General features: G+C 43.2%; 1 protein-coding gene across 1 annotated transcript in view; it reads right to left on the reverse strand.

Annotated features, from left to right (window-relative positions):
- Position 1: 1 nt before the first annotated feature.
- drp2 (dystrophin related protein 2) overlaps positions 2-21,041 on the reverse strand; it is a 123,749-nt gene continuing 102,709 nt past the window's right edge. The window contains exons 17-24 of the mRNA XM_041853035.2: positions 20,278-20,414; positions 19,908-19,973; positions 13,130-13,195; positions 11,489-11,638; positions 4,281-4,530; positions 3,198-3,315; positions 2,733-2,816; positions 2-505 (exon numbers count right to left, since the gene is read on the reverse strand). Coding sequence (XP_041708969.1) covers positions 486-505; positions 2,733-2,816; positions 3,198-3,315; positions 4,281-4,530; positions 11,489-11,638; positions 13,130-13,195; positions 19,908-19,973; positions 20,278-20,414 — 891 coding nt within the window. The 3' untranslated portion in view covers positions 2-485. The remainder of the gene's footprint in view (positions 506-2,732; positions 2,817-3,197; positions 3,316-4,280; positions 4,531-11,488; positions 11,639-13,129; positions 13,196-19,907; positions 19,974-20,277; positions 20,415-21,041) is intronic.

Below are 21,041 nucleotides of genomic sequence, written 5' to 3' on the forward strand. Positions count from 1 at the left end.
GCACTCGGACGGGACAAAACATGTGGAAAATTCCTTTTGCATTGTGTAAAAGTCATTTTCGTGGAACGTCCTTGTGCTGTACAGATATAAAGCTTCACACCTTCGGGCGACTACAAAGACGCTGGTTAGCACAGTGTCTTGGCTGGGCTGCTAGCGTTAGCCATAGCAAACACAGTTTCTGCCTGGCTGGGCTGCTAACATTAGCTGTTAGCTTCCTTAGCTGGTTAACACAGTGTCTGGCTGCACCGCTAACATTATCCATTAGCCTTAGCTTGTTAGCATAGTGCGTGGCTGGGCCTGGACATTGGCATTAGCCATTAGCCTTTGGCTCCCACAGGGGTGATGGAGAGGGGTCAGCTCTCTGTGAGCTGCTGTATGGGTCAAGGGCCTGGTGCACTCTCTGTCCCTCTGACGGCAGCTATATGGGGCACGGGCCATCAGGAATCCCATTAGGCATCACTCTGCACTCCAGGCCCCGCCCTGGGTTAGATGAGTGATGTGGCTCCTGGAAGAGGAGAGAGGGAAAAAAAAGTATCCATTAAGGGTGAATATCATGTGTTTTAGAACACATGCAGAATAGCCAAATCTGTACTAACAGATGAGGGCTTGGCTGTGGACACACTGGATTGACCCTTACTCTGGTTGCCTTGAGGCCCAATATGTATTAAAGGCAATGAATCAGGCACCTACAGTGGGGAAAAAAAGTATTTAGTCAGCCACCAATTGTGCAAGTTCTCCCACTTAAAAAGATGAGAGAGGCCTGTAATTTTCATCATAGGTACACGTCAACTATGACAGTCAAAATGAGATTTTTTTTCTCCAGAAAATCACATTGTAGGATTTTTAATGAATTTATTTGCAAATTATGGTGGAAAATAAGTATTTGGTCAATAACAAAAGTTTCTCAATACTTTGTTATATACCCTTTCTTGGCAATGACACAGGTCAAACGTTTTCTGTAAGTCTTCACAAGGTTTTCACACACTGTTGCTGGTATTTTGGCCCATTCCTCCATGCAGATCTCCTCTAGAGCAGTGATGTTTTGGGGCTGTCGCTGGGCAACACAGACTTTCAACTCCCTCCAAAGATTTTCTATGGGGTTGAGATCTGGAGACTGGCTAGGCCACTCCAGGACCTTGAAATGCTTCTTACGAAGCCACTCCTTCGTTGCCCGGGCGGTGTGTTTGGGATCATTGTCATGCTGAAAGACCCAGCCACGTTTCATCTTCAATGCCCTTGCTGATGGAAGGAGGTTTTCACTCAAAATCTCACGATACATGGCCCCATTCATTCTTTCCTTTACACGGATCAGTCGTCCTGGTCCCTTTGCAGAAAAACAGCCCCAAAGCATGATGTTTCCACACCCATGCTTCACAGTAGGTATGGTGTTCTTTGGATGCAAGTCAGCATTCTTTGTCCTCCAAACACGACGAGTTGAGTTTTTAACAAAAAGTTATATTTTGGTTTCATCTGACCATATGACATTCTCCCAATCCTCTTCTGGATCATCCAAATGCACTCTAGCAAACTACTGATGGTAGGCTTTGTTACTTTGGTCCCAGCTCTCTGCAGGTCATTCACTAGGTCCCCCCGTGTGGTTCTGGGATTTTTGCTCACCGTTCTTGTGATAATTTTGACCCCACGGGGTGAGATCTTGCATGGAGCCCCAGATCGAGGAAGATTATCAGTGGTCTTGTGTGTCTTCCATTTCCTAATAATTGCTCCCACAGTTGATTTCTTCAAACCAAGCTGCTTACCTATTGCAGATTCAGTCTTCCCAGCCTGGTGCAGGTCTACAATTTTGTTTCTGGTGTCCTTTGACAGCTCTTTGGTCTTGGCCATAGTGGAGTTTGGAGTGTGACTGTTTGAGGTTGTGGACAGGTGTCTTTTATACTGATAACAAGTTCAAACAGGTGCCATTAATACAGGTAACGAGTGGAGGACAGAGGAGCCTCTTAAAGAAGAAGTTACAGGTCTGTGAGAGCCAGAAATCTTGCTTGTTTGTAGGTGACCAAATACTTATTTTCCACCATAATTTGCAAATAAATTCATTAAAAATCCTACAATGTGATTTTCTGGAAAGAAAATTCTCAATTTGTCTGTCATAGTTGACGTGTACCTATGATGAAAATTACAGGCCTCTCTCATCTTTTTAAGTGGGAGAACTTGCACAATTGGTGGCTGACTAAATACTTTCTTTCCCCACTGTATATTGTATTTCCCCACTGAGATAAGAACTTGTGTAGCTTATCTTTCTAGACACTCCTCAGACATTCCTTATCTTGTTTCCGCCTCTGTTCAAGGTCATTTTGTATCACTGTCTTCATAGTTAAATTAAAAGTTGTATCAGTCTCATATTATAATTATTTTAAACATTTCGGCAGACGCTCTTATCCAGAGCGACTTACAGTAGTGAATTCATACATTTTCATACTTTTTGCGTACTGAACCAAACCCACAACCCTGGCGTTGCAAGCGCCATGCTCTACCAACTGAGGCATGTATACAGTACATCATTCAGAATGACTATATAACCCTGAGACTCAGAGGAATAATTTTCCTTTGAGCCATTATTCTAGACATCTTAGCAATAGTATGAGGAGCCTGTTAGGACATTAAAAACATTTTCTGACCTTGATGTCCGCCGTCTGATTTGTCTCCTTTTACACCAAAATAACCCCCCCACTCAGTGTTTTCATCAGGTTAATGTTTCTGTTTGGTCAGAGGCTCACCAGGTTCTGAAGGGAAGACATTTCTCAGCTGCTCTATGACCTCCTGCAGCTGCTGCACTGTGTCCTGTTCCTCATCTCCATCTCCTGTCACATACAGAGAGATTTTACATTTTAGTCATTTAGCAGACGCTCTTATCCAGAGCGACTTACATGAGCAATTAGGGTTAAGTGCCTAGCTCAAGGGCACATCGACAGATTTTTCACCTAGTCGGCTCGGGGATTAGAACCAGCGACCTTTCGGTTACTGGCACAACGCTCTTAACCACTAAGCTACCTGCCGCCCCAGAGATGAGCGACAACGGAACACTCAATCATTCCATTCTGTCTGAACTAATGTTGTTGTGGCCCACAGAATGAACAAAACAATGTTTTTTCAGTCAATAATCCAGTAGGAATTTCTTGGAACTTGCACCCCACCAGTGGGACCTGACCTACTATTTGGGAATATTTGTCTTAGTAGCTCACCCGTTGCATCTGTGTCTGTGGTCTCTCTACTGGGTCCGTCCCCTTGACGGCCTCCCCCTGACACCGGAGACGACAGGGACGAAGGTTCCGATCCGTTGGCCTCCGAGTCATCTTTGGGCTGGTGGAAAATAAATAGTGTCATCAATCCCAACAGAATTCCCATTTTGACAGCTACTTCAGAAAACCACAACCGTTTCTTGGAATGTGTTGGGGTTGAAGGATACAGTAAACGTGCTGTAGATGCACTAAATAAGTCAAAGTGTTCCAGTGAAACTGAAGGCTGCGTTGGCTGGGGATTCAGACCTAGTTCTACGATGAACAAAGGAAGACAGAGGTTGACACTGAGAGTTGACTACCCACCCCCACTCCACCACTTCCCATGTTCCATCACTTCATATTGGAACTATAAACTGACTCATATAAAGAGCTTATGTGCATGATTATTTCTTAAGAAGAGATTGAAAGACTGGCATTATATGGTCGGGAGGTTCATAGAAGTGGACAGAAAGTTAAAATCTACAACTTTAGAATGTTTGGTATTCTGTCCCTCTGTTCCTATTCCCCTATTCCCACTAAATCAGTCTCTCTTTCAATCTCCGCTCTCTATTACCAATTTCCAAGTCTTTTCACATGAGGAAATGTCTTTCTGTCACTCTCTCTTTCTCTCTCTCCCCTAGTGAAGCAGTACAAATTAGCTTTCAGTCCTTCCTCTCCCCCTCTCTCTTCCCCATTCGCACATTCATATACTTCTACAGCAGTGTCATATATTCTCTCAATCCATCCATTATCTTTGTTATTCCTCTTTCTCTCTTCCTTTTAGCTTCAGTCCCGTATCATTCTGCTTCTTAATCCCTCTTGAGTCTATCCCCCTCTCGCTTTCTCTCTTTACCATAGGTATTTCCCTCTGTCTCTCATGGTATCTATCCCCCTCCCTTCCTGTCTCTGTACCTGCAGTTTAAGTCATTAGTCTTTTTCTATTTACTAAAGTTGTCCCTCCCTCCCCTCTTTTCCAACCCATCTGTTTCTTTCTTTCCCTCCTCTTTCTTACCACTTTCCATTTGTTTCTCCTTCCTCCCTCCCTACCTGCAGCAGTAACTCTCGTAGCCTCTGCAACTGGGACTCCAGCTGTTTGTTGTGGTCCTCCAGAATCTGCATTCGTGTCTCTAGGCGAGTCTTGTGCTGCCGGAGGGCCCTCGCCTCGGCCAGGAGTTCCTCGTCCTGCTGGCCCCCCGTGGGCGATCCCAGACCCTCCTCGCCCCCCTCTGTCAGTTGGGGCGCCGCCGCTGCCTCCTCATGCCTCCACTTCAGCCGCCGCCACTCCCCCTGCAGCACCCTGGGAATAGGAGAGAGGACAGAGACATCAGCAGACAGCATTTTAAAGAGCTGGGAGTTTCACTGACACACACACTGGCCACAATAAGCTTTGATAGTAAATGCTGTGAGATGTCTGCTAAAGCACCATAGTCCATACAGTGGGGGAAAAAAGTATTTAGTCAGCCACCAATTGTGCATGTTCTCCCACTTAAAAAGAAAGAGAGAGGCCTGTAATTTTCATCATAGGTACACGTCAACTATGATAGACAAAATGATAATGTTTTTCTCCAGAAAATCACATTGTAGGATTTTTTATGAATTTATTTGCAAATTATGGTGGGAAATAAGTATTTGGTCAATAACAAAAGTTTCTCAATACTTTGTTATATACCCTTTGTTGGCAAAGACACAGGTCAAACGTTTTCTGTAAGTCTTCACAAGGTTTTCACACACTGTTGCTGGTATTTTGGCCCATTCCTCCATGCAGATCTCCTCTAGAGCAGTGATGTTTTGGGGCTGTCACTGGGCAACACGGACTTTCAACTCCCTCCAAAGATTTTCTATGGGGTTGAGATCTGTAGACTGGCTAGGCCACTCCAGGACCTTGAAATGCTTCTTACGAAGCCACTCCTTCGTTGCCCGGGCGGTGTGTTTGGGATCATTGTCATGCTGAAAGACCCAGCCACATTTCATCTTCAATGCCCTTGCTGATGGAAGGAGGTTTTCACTCAAAATCTCACGATACATGGCCCCATTCATTCTTTCCTTTACCAGGATCAGTCGTCCTGGTCCCTTTGCAGAAAAACAGCCTCAAAGCATGATGTTTCCACCCCCATGCTTCACAGTAGGTATGGTGTTCTTTGGATGCAACTCAGCATTCTTTGTCCTCCAAACACGACGAGTTGAGTTTTTACCAAAAAGTTCTATTTTGGTTTCATCTGACTATATGACATTCTCCCAATCCTCTTCTGGATCATCCAAATGCACTCTAGCTAACTTCAGACGGGCCTGGACATGTACTGGCTTAAGCAGGGGGACACGTCTGGCACTGCAGGATTTGAGTCCCTGGCGGCGTAGTGTGTTACTGATGGTAGGCTTTGTTACTTTGGTCCCAGCTCTCTGCAGGTCATTCACTAGGTCCCCCCGTGTGGTTCTGGGATTTTTGCTCACCGTTCTTGTGATCATTTTGACCCCACGGGGTGAGATCTTGCGTGGAGCCCCAGATCGAGGGAGATTATCAGTGGTCTTGTATGTCTTCCATTTCCTAATAATTGTTCCCACAGTTGATTTCTTCAAACCAAGCTGCTTACCTATTGCAGATTCAGTCTTCCCAGCCTGGTGCAGGTCTACAATTTTGTTTCTGGTTTCTTTGACAGCTCTTTGGTCTTGGCCATAGTGGAGTTTGGAGTGTGACTGTTTGAGGTTGTGGACAGGTGTCTTTTATACTGATAACAAGTTCAAACAGGTGCCATTAATACAGGTAACGAGTGGAGGACAAAGGAGCCTCTTAAAGAAGAAGTTACAGGTCTGTGAGAGCCAGAAATCTTGCTTGTTTGTAGGTGACCAAATACTTATTTTCCACCATAATTTGCAAATAAATTCATTAAAAATCCTACAATGTGATTTTCTGGATTTTCTTTTCTCAATTTGTCTGTCATAGTTGACGTGTACCTATGATGAAAATTACAGGCCTCTCTCATCTTTTTAAGTGGGAGAACTTGCACAATTGGTGGCTGACTAAATACTTTTTTTCCCCACTGTATGTGTGTGTGCGCTTGTGTGTGTGTGCGTGTGTGTGTTGGCCCAAAGGTCAGGGACATGCAGAAAAGACAAAAGATAATAATTCAGATGAATCATACCTATGAAGGTTGCCTCTGGTATCAAATTAAGTGAATGGGAAAAGGCCATATTCGATCTAATTTTGACTCTGTTTACATAATACGTAATATAATACACTTATCATAATTTGGTTGTAATCCAGAGAGGTTAGAAAACATATCTAGATCCTCTATGAGGCTGTGGAGGGATCCACATTTTGGATTTAAAAGAAAACATGAATCATCAGCGTACAATTACACCTTTGTTTTTAAGCCCTGGATTTCTAGCCCCTTGATATTATTGTTGGATCTGATTTTAATAGCTAACATTTCGATGGCCATAAAAAATAGATATGCCAATAGTGGAAAACCTTGTTTTACTCCTCTTGATAGTTTAATACTTTCTGAGAAGTAACCATTGTTTACTATTTTAGACCTAGGGTTACTATACATAACTTTAACCCATTGTATAAGAGATTCTCCACAAATGAAATATTCCAGGCATTTATATATAAATTCCAGTCATACTTTGTCAAAAGGCTTTTCAAAGTCAGATATGAATACCAGGCCTGGTTTCCCAGATTTTTCGGTGTTCTATTGTTTCCAGTAATTGTCTTACATTATCTCCAATGTATCATCCATGTATAAAAAAAACTGTCTGATAATAATAATATCCGACAATACCTTTTTACAACACTGAAGTGTAAGGGGCTTCCAAATTTTTTAATGGACTGGATCTTTATATTTACCACTTGGGTCCTGTTTCAGTAATAATGAAATCAGACCTTCTGATAATCAACCTTCTGATAATCAACCATTTTTATAGGAGTGGTTAAAACATGCTAATACCGGTCCTCTGAGTACATCAAAAAAGTTTTGGTATACCTCAACTGGTATGCCATCAAGCCCTGGAGTTTTCCTGGACTTAAAGGCTTTAATTGCATCAAGAAGTTTCTCCTCTGTAATTTGGCCTTCACATGAGTCTTTCTGTACAGCTGTTAATTATACATTATTCATAGAAAAAAAATCCATACAATTAACTTCGGTTAGTGGAGATGGAGGAGACTGAAACGAAAACATATGCTTAAAGTACTTTGCTTCCTCTTTAAAAATGTTTTGGGGTGAATCATGGGTGACTCCATCATTTGTAACAAGTTTAAGTAAATCATTTTAGGTAGCATTTCTATGTTGAAGATTAAAAAATAATTTGGTGCTTTTTTCCTCATATTCCATCCAGTTCACTTTATTTTTATAATATATTACACTTGCTCTTTCTTGAATAAGTTCCTCCATTTCTTTTTGTTTTTCCTCTAACGTATTCTTTGCCTCTATGGTACAGTTTTTATTGCTATCTATCTGTACTGTTAGTCCTTCTATTTCCTTTGTTAATATGGACTCTTTTGACCTGAATTGCTTTTGTTTTAGAGATGAGTATTTAATTGCATGGCCTCTAAAGGCACATTTAAAAGTATCCCATACAATAAGGGGATCTGTTGTACCTATGTTATGTCAGAAAAAGTCAGTTATAAATTCTTCTGTCCTAGTTAAAAAAAAGTTATCATCCAATAGGCTTTGATTAAATTTGCAATATACTCGCCCACGTGGAAATTCTGTATGAGTAATGTACATGCCAATTCTTTGACGGTCCGACCGCATTCTGTCCCCTATCAACACTTTTAAAACTTTTGGTGCCAGCGAGAATGACATAAGAAAGTAGTCAAGACGACTAGCTTGATTGAGCCTCCACCATGACTTTTTCCACATTTTGTTAGGTTACAGCTTTATTTTCCCCCTCATCAATCTACACACAATACCCCATAATGACAAAGCAAAAACAGGATTTTATAAATTTTCGCTAATTTGTTACAAATACAAAACTGATCTCCTCAAGCTCTGTCAGGTTGGATGGGGAGCGTTGCTGCACAGCTATTTTCAGGTCTCTCCAGAGATGTTCGATCGGGTTCAAGTCCGGGCTCTGGCTAGGCCACTCAAGGACATTCAGAGACTTGTCCCGAAGCAACTCCTGCATTGGCTTGGCTGTGTGCTTAAGGTCGTTGTCCTGTTGGAAAGTGAACCTTCACCCCAGTCTGAGGTCCTGAGCATTCTGGAGCAGGTTTTCATCAAGGATCTCTCTTTACTTTGCTCCGTTCATCTTTCCCTCGATCCTGACTAGTCTCCCAGTCACTGCCGCTGAAAAACATCCCCACAGCATGATGCTGCCACCACCATGCTTCACCGTAGGGATGGTGCCAGGTTTCCTCCAGACGTGACGCTTGGCATTCAGGCCAAAGAGTTCAATCTTGGTTTCATCAGACCAGAGAATCTTGTTTCTCATGGTCTGAGAATCTTTAGGTGCCTTTTGGCAAACTCCAAGCGGGCTGTCATGTGCCTTTTACTGAGGAGTGGCTTCCGTCTTGCCACTCTACCATAAAGGCCTGATTGGTGGAGTGCTGCAGAGATGGTTGTCCTTCTGGAAGGTTCTCCCATCTCCACAGAGGAAGTCTAGAGCTCTGTCAGACTGACCATCGGGTTCTTGGTCACCTCCCTGACAAAGGCCTTTCTCCCCCGATTGCTCAGTTTGGCCGGGTGGCCAGCTCTAGGAAGAGTCTTGCTGGTTCCAAACTTCTTCCATTTAAGAATGATGGAGGCCACTGTGTTCTTGGGGACCTTCAATGCTGCAGAAATGTTTTGGTACCCTTTCCCAGATCTGTGCCTTGACACAATCCTGTCTCAGAGCTCTACGGATAATTCCATCGACCTCATGGCTTGGTTTTTGCTCTGACATGCACTTTCAACTGTGGGACCTCATATAGACAGTTGTGTGCCTTTCCAAATCATGTCCAATCAATTGAATTTACCACAGGTGGACTCCAATCAAGTTGTAGAAACATTTCAAGGATGAACAATGGAAGCAGGATGCACCTGAGCTCAATTTCGAGTCTCATAGCAAAGGGTCTGAATAAATATGTAAATTAGTTTTTTTTATTTTTTATTTTTTTATACATTGTCCGTCTGCTAAATGGCATATTATTATTATGATTATTATTTGCTTAAATGTAAAAAAAACATTATGAGGTATTATGTGAAGGCTACTTGCAGTAGGCCTATAAAACAGATAATGATTTCTCCTGTATGGGTCGCTCAGGTGGGTGTCTAGGGGACCGTTCGGACAATAAATAAATATACTATTTTTATTATTTATTTTCAAATGTATATCCCATATCTGCACAAAATTGTTTTTATCCCTACCATGTTGATTCCTACCTTTCAGGATTTTGAGTACTTTTGTGTTCCAGTTCCTTGTATTCGAAGATGTATTAATTCAATAATTATCCTTTCTTCTAATGCTGTATTTTATCTATTTATAAATACTATAAATAGAAAGTCAAATACTAATTATTTTACAACATTTCCTATCTTGAATGGTATAGTGTATTTGTAGTTTATTTCTTTATCAATTGTTGTATTTTATTGTTTTCTCTATGGGAACTTTGTAATATTTAGAATAGCCATGGAATAGTCTTGGAACAATTGGTTATCAATGTACAGTTTATTGACTATGAGAGCTACACGTTTCCTTTTTAATCTATTAACCTTGATGAGTGGGTACAGAACTTTGAGCCATTCTGCAATTTCCTTCGGGAACTGGTCATTCATGCCAGCGAGTCTTTTACCCAGGCTTTTAACTATTATTTTATCTTAAAGAATGCACATTTTGCAACGATTGGGCGCTCATATCTCTGTCCGAAACGGTGTACACGTTCGAGTTTGATTTTGTAGACAGTATCGCCTGGGATCTGTAGCACTGTAACAAATCATTAATTCCCCACACTTTCGGGATCTTCACCCTCTTTTTCTTTGATACCAGTAAGTACCAGATTTTCTCTCATAGACCTAGTCTGTATTTCAAGTAAGGATTCTCTCAGAAACATGTTCTCCTTTTTAAGTTCTTTCACGTCCATTTTATTTAATCGTATTGACTGTACCTTTTAGCTTGATTGTTTCTTTCTACATTGTCACAGCTTTTTCGTCACTCATCTCGAGGCTGGCCTTCAACTCCTTTATGTCTTTACTGACTAGTTCAAGTCTGCCCAGTTTATCATTTATCGACTTTAGCAAGTCAATTTCTACACTTACCATTCCCGGTGGTGAAAAGCATAAATCGTCTGTGTCTGTCGAGGAGTCTCGTTTTCTTTTGGGGATTGGTTCTCCAAGCTTACTCTCCGACATGTTTGGGTGTTGATTGTATTGGTGATATTGGTCGATACATTTCTCTAGTCTTATAATTTGTTTTGTGTTGTTATCCAGATTGAAGGTTATTTCCAGAGAGTATGTGGAGTGAAGTGCTAATATTTAGTAAAACTTACAGATATTAAATATTACATTTTATCTTGAGGCATTCTGCACCGCTGTATTCAGTCCGCCATGACACCTCTCCCCTACATTTGAACTTTTATTTAAGGACTTAAGGGTTTACTTAGTGACACACAATATACAACAATCAAATGTAATGTGTTCCAAAGCCCTTTATTTCCCATCACACTAATGTATCATACAATAGTATACTCTATTCACTAGTCACCCTATCATAGGGTCAATAGATCTTGTTTTTATCTGACACCTTTGATTTGTTTATTTCATTTGTTTATTTCATTTGACTCCCAGCAGTGTTCTGTTTGTGTTGTGATTATGTGGATGCTTTGAGGACATGAAAGAGCCGGGTCTTTTATGGGCCACTGCTTTAACAGGTGCACTTTGTAGTCTGTGTGTGGTGTGTTTATGACTTGGGAAGGCATTGTAACCTATGATCATAATAACATAGTGGTTTTAACTAGGTCTCTTAATGTTGTCTGGCGGCACTCACCTCATCCACTACCAATGTGTAGTTCTCAAATTTGGTGCCAGAAGCATAAGATGATTGATTATGATGGCCATGGTAAGGTTGTAAGACCTAACAGCTCTAAGTCCTAAAGGTTCTATGTCCTAAAGGTTATAGGTCCTAAAGGTTATAGGTCCTAAAGGTGCTAATAAGCCCTAAAGGTTCTAAGACCAAACGTTTCTACGACCGAAATGAGGCCAAAAGGTTGTAAGGCCGAAAGGTTCCAATTCTAAAGATTATAAGACCAAGGGTTCTAAAACCTAAAGGTTCTATTTTCTCACCGGTTCTCATTCTCCAGGCGGGCCAGCGTTCTCTGCAGCTCGTCCTTGTCCTGGCAGTCCAGGTGGGCCAGCAGCATCTGCTGTCCACTGGGGGAGTCCTGGTCCAGGGCGCCGGGGCTGGAGTGACGCAGGAGGTACTGATCTTCATCCCTGAGTCCCCCACATAACACATCACAGGAGACACTCAGCACACTGAGCCGCAGCAAGACAGCACAGGACAGGACAGGACAGGACAGCACAGAGCAGCACCGAGCCATTGACACACTGGTACAGAGCAGACAGACAGCACAGCCACAGAGCAGGACAGACAGCAAATCAGTAGCAAAGCGCCAAAGACACATTGGTATTGAGGAGCAGTACTGACACACTGACAGCAAAAGACACACAGGCAGCAACAGACACACGGACAGAATAGACGCACATCAGCACAAGCACACTGGCAGTCTTAAGAAATTCAAGACAGTCTTAAGAAATTCTACAAAAAAGTAGTGGCATAGACAAAGGTATGCAGCAATAAAGGACAATAATGAAGCCAGAGCACTGCCAGACATACAGCAGTACTGGGCAGCAAGCTAACAGAGTGACATAAGAAAGAGGGGACTCAGCAGTAGAGACAGAATAGTAGCCCTACTGATAAGAACAAAGCACCCAAAATAGTCTTCCAACAGCACAGAGACACACAGAGCTAAGAGCTCGCAGGCAGCAGCACACTGAACAACTATACAAACAGTCACATTAAACTAGCAGCCTCACACACCATGACATTACCCTCTCTATTTAGCAAATACACACGTGCACATACAGACATACACACGCAGACATGAACACACCCACACATATACACAGAAATGAATACACACACACTGACTTGAACAAAGAAACACAGATGAACACACACACACACGTAAATACAAACACTCTCTCTCTTTCTCTAGACATGAAAAACACACACAGTAAACCCTTTGATCAAGGCCACTACCTTTGTGGGAATTTTCATTTTTTTATAGCAGTAAGTGAGTGCTCATCATGAAAACACACACACACACACACATGCCTCACCCCCAAAACACTCTTTCTCTCTCAGCCAAAGCCTTTGATCAGGGCCAACACCTCAGCGACCAGGCCCTTTCATGAATTGAGTTGGTTTATAGCATTCCTTAGTGAGGGGTTCACCTGATTACCTCTCTCGCCCCCTTCTCCCCCCACCCTCCAGTTTTTGTTTCAGCCAGCCTCTGGCTCTTATCATGTTCTGTGGTATTTCAATGGGCCTCCCTCACTCCCTCCCTCCTCCTCCCTCCCACCATTCTTCCCTTCCTCTGGTCTCCTGTGCAGCAGCCCTTTCTATTTACTCCCACTGCCACAGTCTTTAATCACAAAGACTTTTATATGATGAAGGGGGAGTATGCATTGCCATGGGTCATTTTCATTAACTTGCTGATTTCTTTATGTGATTGCCCAGCCTCCCCTGAATGCGTGTGCACACACTCAGGGGCATACACACAGGTACACACATGCCGATACACTCCCTCTCTCACACACACACACTCATTCATAAACACACACACACATTACATATTTCAGAGCAGGGCCTTGGCTGTAATGAAAGGGTTCAGTGTGTGGGGGAGGTAGCAGTGTACTCACAGACTCTCATCAGGCGACAGACTATCCGTGAAGAAGGAACAATTCTGGTTCTCCATCTCCGCCAACCTGGACCACAAGAAAACACACACACACACACGCACAGAGCGAGAGAGAGCGAGAGAGAGAGAGAGAGAGAGAGAGAGATGAAAGGTAGGTACTCTGTAGTAAAAGACGTCAAGAGCAAAAACAACAGATTGATCTTATCTTAGAAAGAGGAGAGGTTTTCCTTCCAAGAAGAGCTATTCAGTACAGTAGCGCAGTATTTCAACACCATGGACAGCTACCACACTGCTCTTCTCCTTCAACCCTGTTACAATGTGGTTGACGATTGGCAGTGCAGCACCTTTGATAGGGACTGTACATTTTTCAGCACCATGGACAGCTACGACACTGCTACAAACTGTTATCCCCCTCCTCCCGTTTTACCAGGCAATTGAATAGGGAGAAGTTTGCTTTTAGCGACACTTCACTCTCTCAGCAGTGGGAATGGCCTTCTGAGGGCGCTGCCAGGAGGGCTGTGTTGGAACCATCAGACACATACAGACTCCGCCAGAGATACTAATGAAATGTGCTAAGTGCCTCATGCTACTCCAGCTCCCCAAACACACACACACACAGACACACACACAAACAAACCACCACCACCACCAAAACTCATCTACTAATGGACGAATGGAGGGATGAGAATGGAGGGATGAGAATGGAGGGATGAGAATGGAGTGATGAAGAGCTTGTCAGAGGGATCTATATTACATCCTTATGCCCCTCCCACCAAGAAAGAGAGCGTACAGGGCATCCACACTCACTGTGGCCAGACCTGGCCTCTATGGCTGACAGCCCTTTATTCAATCAGTCAGGTCATTAATTCGAGGGTTGTTATAGGACCAGAAGGCAGGGTAGAGAGGAGAGTGACCCGCACCCCAGTTAGGGACTACGGCAGGGGGGATGGAGACGCTCACTAACCCCCAAGGGGACTGGAGGGTGAAAGGGGGGCATGGTGGGGTCACATGGTTATAAATGTGTGAGTGTGTGTGTGTGAATCTGTATGTGAGTTGTGAGAGTGAAACTGTGAGAATGAGGCTGTGTGTCTATATGTATACATGTGTGTATTCTGTGTGAGAGCTGTAGACTTGGCCCTTGTCCTCAGGACAGTCCTGAAGATGAGGGAATTTGTGAGTGAGTCCCTCCCTCCCTTGCCCCGTCCATCTCTCCCTCAATCCCTCCCTCTCTCCATCCCTCTCTCAGAACTGGAGTCTGTACTGATGATGAAAGGAGAGCACTCCACTGGCACCTCGGTGCACGTGTGTGATGCGCCAGCAAATCTGGCCCTTAAGAGACAACCAAAACATCAAATACCCACAGTCCTCCTCTGGGACACCATATTTTTACCCTGGATTAACATGAACACCCCCTCATTTGACTGAATGGAGAGACAAACACTATTCTGTGAGGACAGCCTCAGGGACCTTTAATAAAGCTGTATGGCAGTTCTGACATCCAGGTTTTGATATTAATGAGATTTTTCATTACTTTGTGACGGGACAATGATAGAGGGGAGGGGGGTGAATAAATATATATATATATATATAGTCCCTCATTTGATGTATTTTTGAAGAGTGAGGGGAGAGAGGGCTAGAAAGAATACGAGAGAGAGAGCGGAAGAGAGAGAGAGAGTGCGAGAGAGAGAGCGAACGCAAAAGAGAGAGAGAGAGAGAAAGAGAGAGAGAACATTAATGAGTCTAATTGGCAGAAGACTAATACAGTGCATTCGGAAAGTATTCAGACCCCTTGAAATTTTCCACATTTTGTTACGTTACAGCCTTATTCTAAAATTGATTAAATAGTTTTTTCCCCCTCATCAATAGCCCATAATGACAAAGCAAAAAAAGGTTTTTAGAGATTTTAGCAAATGTATTACAAAAAAACCCCCGGAAATATCACATTTACATAAGTATTCAGACACTTTGCTCAGCACTTTGTTGAAGCACCTTTGGCAGCGATTACAGCCTCGAGTCTTCTTGGGTATGACGCTACAAGCTTGGCACACCTGTATTTGGGGAGTTTCTCCCATTCTTCACTGCAGATCCTCTCAAGCTCTGTCAGATTGGATGGGGAACGTCGCTGCACAGCTATCTTCAGATCTCTCCAGAGATATTCGATTGGGTTCAAGTCCGGGCTCTGGCTGGGCCACTCAAGGACATTCAGAGACTTGTCCCGAAGCTCCTGGTACCCTTACCCAGATCTGTGCCTCGACACAATCCTGTCTCGGAGCTCTACGGACAATTCCTTCGACCTCATTGCTTGGTTTTTGCACTGTTAACTGTGGGACCTTATATAGACAGGTGTGTGCCTTTCCAAATCATGTCCAATTGAATTTACCACAGGTGGACTCCAAACAAGTTGTAGAAACATCTCAAGGATGATCAATGGAAACAGGATGCACCTGAGCTCAATTTCGAATCCCATAGCAAAGGGTCTGAATACTTATCAAAGCAAAAGGTGGCTATTTGAAGAATCTCAAATATAAAATATATTTTGATTTGTTTAACACATTTTTGGTTACTACATTAATCCATATGTGTTATTTCATAGTTTTGATGTCTTCACTATTATTCTACAATGTAGAAAATGGTAAAAAATAAAGAAAAACCCTTGAATGAGTAGGTGTTCTAAAACTTTTGACCGGTAGTGTATGTAAATAAGGTATTTCTGCTACAATGCAGTAGTAGCTTTGGGACAAGTCTCTGAATGTGATATTTCCGTTATTTTCTTTAAATAAATTTGGTACAATTTCTAAAAACCTGTTTTCGGTTTGTCATTATGGGCTATTGTGTGTAGATTGATGAGGATTCTTTTTACTGAATACATTGTAGAATAAGGCTGTAACGTAACGAAATGTGGAAAAAATCAAGGGGTCTGAATACTTTCTGAATAAACTGTAAATGTGAGAGGACTGTGGAACAGAAGCATATCATTTCAGTCAATGGAAATAATGGATATGATTGACTGGGAGATAAGAAAGAGAGTGAATACAATGACTAAACACACACACACACAAACATATACAGTGGCTTTTGAAAGTATTCACCCCCCTTGACATTTTTCCTATTTTGTTGCCTTACAACCTGGAATTAAAATAGATTTTTGGTGGGTTTGTATCATTTCATTTACACAACATGCCTACCACTTTGAAGATGCACAATTTTTTATGTGTGAAACAAACAAGAAATAAGACAGAAAAACAGAAAACTTGAGCGTGCAAAACTATTCACCCCACCAAGCTCCTTCAAGTTGGTTGGGTTCCGCTGGTGTACAGCAATCTTTAAGTCATACCATAGATTCTCTATTGAATTGAGGTCTGGGCTTTGACTAGGCCATTCCAAGACATTTAAATGTTTCCCCTTAAACCACTCAAGTGTTGCTTTAGCAGTATGCTTAGGGTCATTGTCCTGCTGGAAGGTGAACCTCCGTCCCAGTCTCAAATCTCTGGAAGACTGAAACAGGTTTCCCTCAAGAATTTCCCTGTATTTAGCACCATCCATCATTTCCCAGTCCCTGCCGATGAAAAACATCCCAACAGCATGATGCTGCCACCACCATGCTTCACTGTGGGGATGGTGTTCTCGGGGTGATGAGAGGTGTTGGGTTTGCGCCAGACATAGCATTTTCCTTGATGGCCAAAAAGCTCAATTTTAGTCTCATCTGACCAGAGTACCTTCTTCCATATGTTTGGGGAGTCTCCCACATGGCTTTTGGCAAACACCAAACGTGTTTGCTTATTTTGTTCTTTAAGCAATGGCTTTTTTCTGGCCACTCTTCCGTAAAGCCCAGCTCTGTGGAGTGTACAGCTTAAAGTGGTCCTATGGACAGATACTCCAATCGCCACTGTGGAGCTTTGCTGCTCCTTCAGGGTTATCTTTGGTCTCTTTGTTGCCTCTCTGATTAATGCCCTCCTTGCCTGGTCCGTGAGTTTTGGTGGGCGGCCCTCTCTTGGCAGGTTTGTTGTGGTGCCATATTCTTTCAATTTTTTTATAATGGATTTAATGGTGGTCCGTGGGATGTTCACATTTGTTGATATTTTTTTATAACCCAACCCTGATCTGTACTTCTCCACAACTTTGTCCCTGACCTGTTTGGAGAGCTCCTTGGTCTTCATGGTGCCGCTTGCTTGGTGGTGCCCCTTGCTTAGTAGTGTTGCAGACTCTGGGGCCTTTCAGAACAGGTGTACAGTGGGGGGAAAAAGTATTTAGTCAGCCACCAATTGTGCAAGTTCTCCCACTTAAAAAGATGAGAGAGGCCTGTAATTTTCATCATAGGTACACGTCAACTATGACAGACAAAATGAGAAAAGAAAATCCAGAAAATCACATTATAGGATTTTTTATGAATTTATTTGCAAATTATGGTGGAAAATAAGTATTTGGTCAATAACAAAAGTTTCTCAATACTTTGTTATATACCCTTTGTTGGCAATGACACAGGTCAAACGTTTTCTGTAAGTCTTCACAAGGTTTTCACACACTGTTGCTGGTATTTTGGCCCATTCCTCCATGCAGATCTCCTCTAGAGCAGTGACATTTTGGGGCTGTCGCTGGGCAACACGGACTTTCAACTCCCTCCAAAGATTTTCTATGGGGTTGAGATCTGGAGACTGGCTAGGCCACTCCAGGACCTTGAAATGGTTCTTACGAAGCCACTCCTTCGTTGCCCGGGCGGTGTGTTTGGGATCATTGTCATGCTGAAAGACCCAGCCACATTTCATCATCAATGCCTTTGCTGATGGAAGGAGGTTTTCACTCAAAATCTCACAATACATGGCCCCATTCATTCTTTCCTTTACACGGATCAGTCGTCCTTGTCCCTTTGCAGAAAAACAGCCCCAAAGCATGATGTTTCCACCCCCATGCTTCACAGTAGGTATGGTGTTCTTTGGATGCAACTCAGCATTCTTTGTCCTCCAAACACGACGAGTTGAGTTTTTACCAAAAAGTTATATTTTGGTTTCATCTGACCATATGACATTCTCCCAATCCTCTTCTGGATCATCCAAATGCACTCTAGCTAACTTCAGACGGGCCTGGACATGTACTGGCTTAAGCAGGGGGACACGTCTGGCACTGCAGGATTTGAGTCCCTGGCGGCGTAGTGTGTTACTGATGGTAGGCTTTGTTACTTTGGTCCCAGCTCTCTGCAGGTCATTCACTAGGTCCCCCCGTGTGGTTCTGGGATTTTTGCTCACCATTCTTGTGATCATTTTGACCCCATGGGGTGAGATCTTGCATGGAGCCCCAGATCGAGGGAGATTATCAGTGGTCTTGTATGTCTTCCATTTCCTAATAATTGCTCCCACAGTTGATTTCTTCAAACCAAGCTGCTTACCTATTGCAGATTCAGTCTTCCCAGCCTGGTGCAGGTCTACAATTTTGTTTCTGGTGTCCTTTGACAGCTCTTTGGTCTTGGCCATAGTGGAGTTTGGAGTGTGACTGTTTGAGGTTGTGGACAGGTGTCTTTTATACTGATAACAAGTTCAAACAGGTGCCATTAATACAGGTAACGAGTGGAGGACAGAGGAGCCTCTTAAAGAAGAAGTTACAGGTCTGTGAGAGCCAGAAATATTGCTTGTTTGTAGGTGACCAAATACTTATTTTCCACCATAATTTGCAAATTAATTAATAAAAAATCCTACAATGTGATTTTCAGGATTTTTTTTTCTCAATTTGTCTGTCATAGTTGACGTGTACCTATGATGAAAATTACAGGCCTCTCTCATCTTTTTAAGTGGGAGAACTTGCACAATTGGTGGCTGTATATATACTGAGATCATGTGACAGATCATGTGACACTTAGATTGCACACAGGTGGACTTTATTTAACTAATTATGTGACTTCTGAAGGTAATTGGTTGCACCAGATATTATTTAGGGGCCTCATAGCAAAGGGGGTGAATACATATGCACACACCACTTTTCCATTATTTATATTTTTAGAATTTTTTGAAACAAGTTATTTTTTTCATTTCACTTCACCAATTTGGACTATTTTGTGTATGTCCATTACATGAAATCCAAATATAAATCCATTTAAATTACAGGTTGTAATGCAACAGAATAGGAAAAACGCCAAGGGGGATGAATACTTTTGCAAGGCACTGTACTGTACTGTACACACAGAGTGCAGTGATCTATGCCCTGCTCCGCTCTGCTATCGGCATGACTGCCCTGGGTGAGGGACTGCTCTGCCATGCCCTGGCTGTGCCCTCTCTGTAACCCTGTCAGACAGACGCTGATCTGCCCTGGCATCCACCAGGTGCCCAATGGACCCAGTGCCCTGTCACATTGCTATACCATGCCACCAGGCATCCACAGCCAGGTGACCCCTGCTCACCCCAGACCAAACATACTGCACCCTTCTCAGTGTGTGTGTGTGTGTGTGTGTGTGTGTGTGTGTGTGTGTGTGTGTGTGTGTGTGTGTGTGTGTGTGTGTGTGTGTGTGTGTGTGTGTGAGAGAAAGAGAAAAAGAGAGAGAGAGAAAGGATACCCGTTGGGCACAACAGTCTCCACTCAAGTCAAAGCTCAGACCAAGATGCAGCCAGATCGATATTTTCATCAGATTGTGGAGAGAGAACTGGGGACGGTGAGGAGAATGGAAGGAGGGAAGGAGACAGATGGTTCTGTACTGGAGTGAGCAGAGGAGTTAAGCAATGGGGTAGGGTAGGACGTGAGTATTTATTTTGGACTGCGGTGTGTGTGTGTGTGTGTATGTGTGTATAACACCCTACCTGCTAGCGAAGTGCTCAATTCTGCTGTGTGTGTCTGCATGGGGTAGCTTGGGAGAGGAGCACGGCCTGGTAAAACACAGAAAACCATCATCAATACCTCTAGTACTGGTACTTTCTGGTGTGTGTGTGTGTGTGTGTGTGTCTACTTCTTAAACACGTATTGAATCCCCCTCATGTACAACCAACCGCACCAAAACAGAAGTGCCCTTTTCCCCTCAACATCATAGAATATTGCAAACAAAGCTTACATCGTAATATTATTGGAAAATGTATTACTGAATGGCTGTCATATATAAGCAGTCTCCCTCTCTCTGTCAAATCATTTCCCGTCTTCTCTGTGCCAGTCTGTCTCTACAGGGTTATGACTCACGTCTCAGAGCTCTCGGCCTCCAGCACCGACTGGACAGGCAGGTAGCCCCGCTGAGGGTGCTTGCTGAAGTATTGCTTCGACCGGAACTTGTTCTTCAGCGTCTTGGCAAAGTCCCGCATCTTCTCTCCTGAGGTGGTCTGCCACATGATTTAGATGAGGGGACCGGAATGGAGGAGAGGACAGGGGGATGGGGGGGGGGAGAGGAGAGGAGAAGGGAATGGTAGTGGGAGGACAAGAAGACAAAGTGCACAACTTTAGAATTCTCTATACTACACATGCACACACACACACACACACACACACACACACACATGCACAAAGAGAAAGAGAGAGAGAGCGAGAGAGAGACTTGTCTTGAAGCAAACTGCTGCTAGTCCAGTTGTCTTTCCCCTCTATCTCCCTCTGACCTCACTGGACTACAGTCTCACAGTCTGCTACCCACCTCGACTCCATCATAGAACCCAGCACCATAGGTAAAAAACTCCAGCCTAGCTCCACTTAAACCTTCCCCTGTTTGAAATACTGCCCTGGGAGAAATCATTTGGCACATAGCTCCCTGCCATATCCCACAGCCCTGCAGTGATTGGAGCTGAAGTAGTGAGCTAGTGTGATGTCCACTTTGTGCACTCTCTTAAAGGGGCCATCTGTGATTGCTAAATCCATATTTGGATTTTTTAATTCATGAAATATACCCATTGATTCTTGAGGAATCTAACTTAAAAATGCCTCGTGGGCTTAGTTTAACTGTCGTACCCCATCAGAAC

This window comes from Coregonus clupeaformis, chromosome 3, assembly GCF_020615455.1.
Source record: "Coregonus clupeaformis isolate EN_2021a chromosome 3, ASM2061545v1, whole genome shotgun sequence".
NCBI classification, from domain to species: Eukaryota; Metazoa; Chordata; class Actinopteri; order Salmoniformes; family Salmonidae; genus Coregonus; species Coregonus clupeaformis.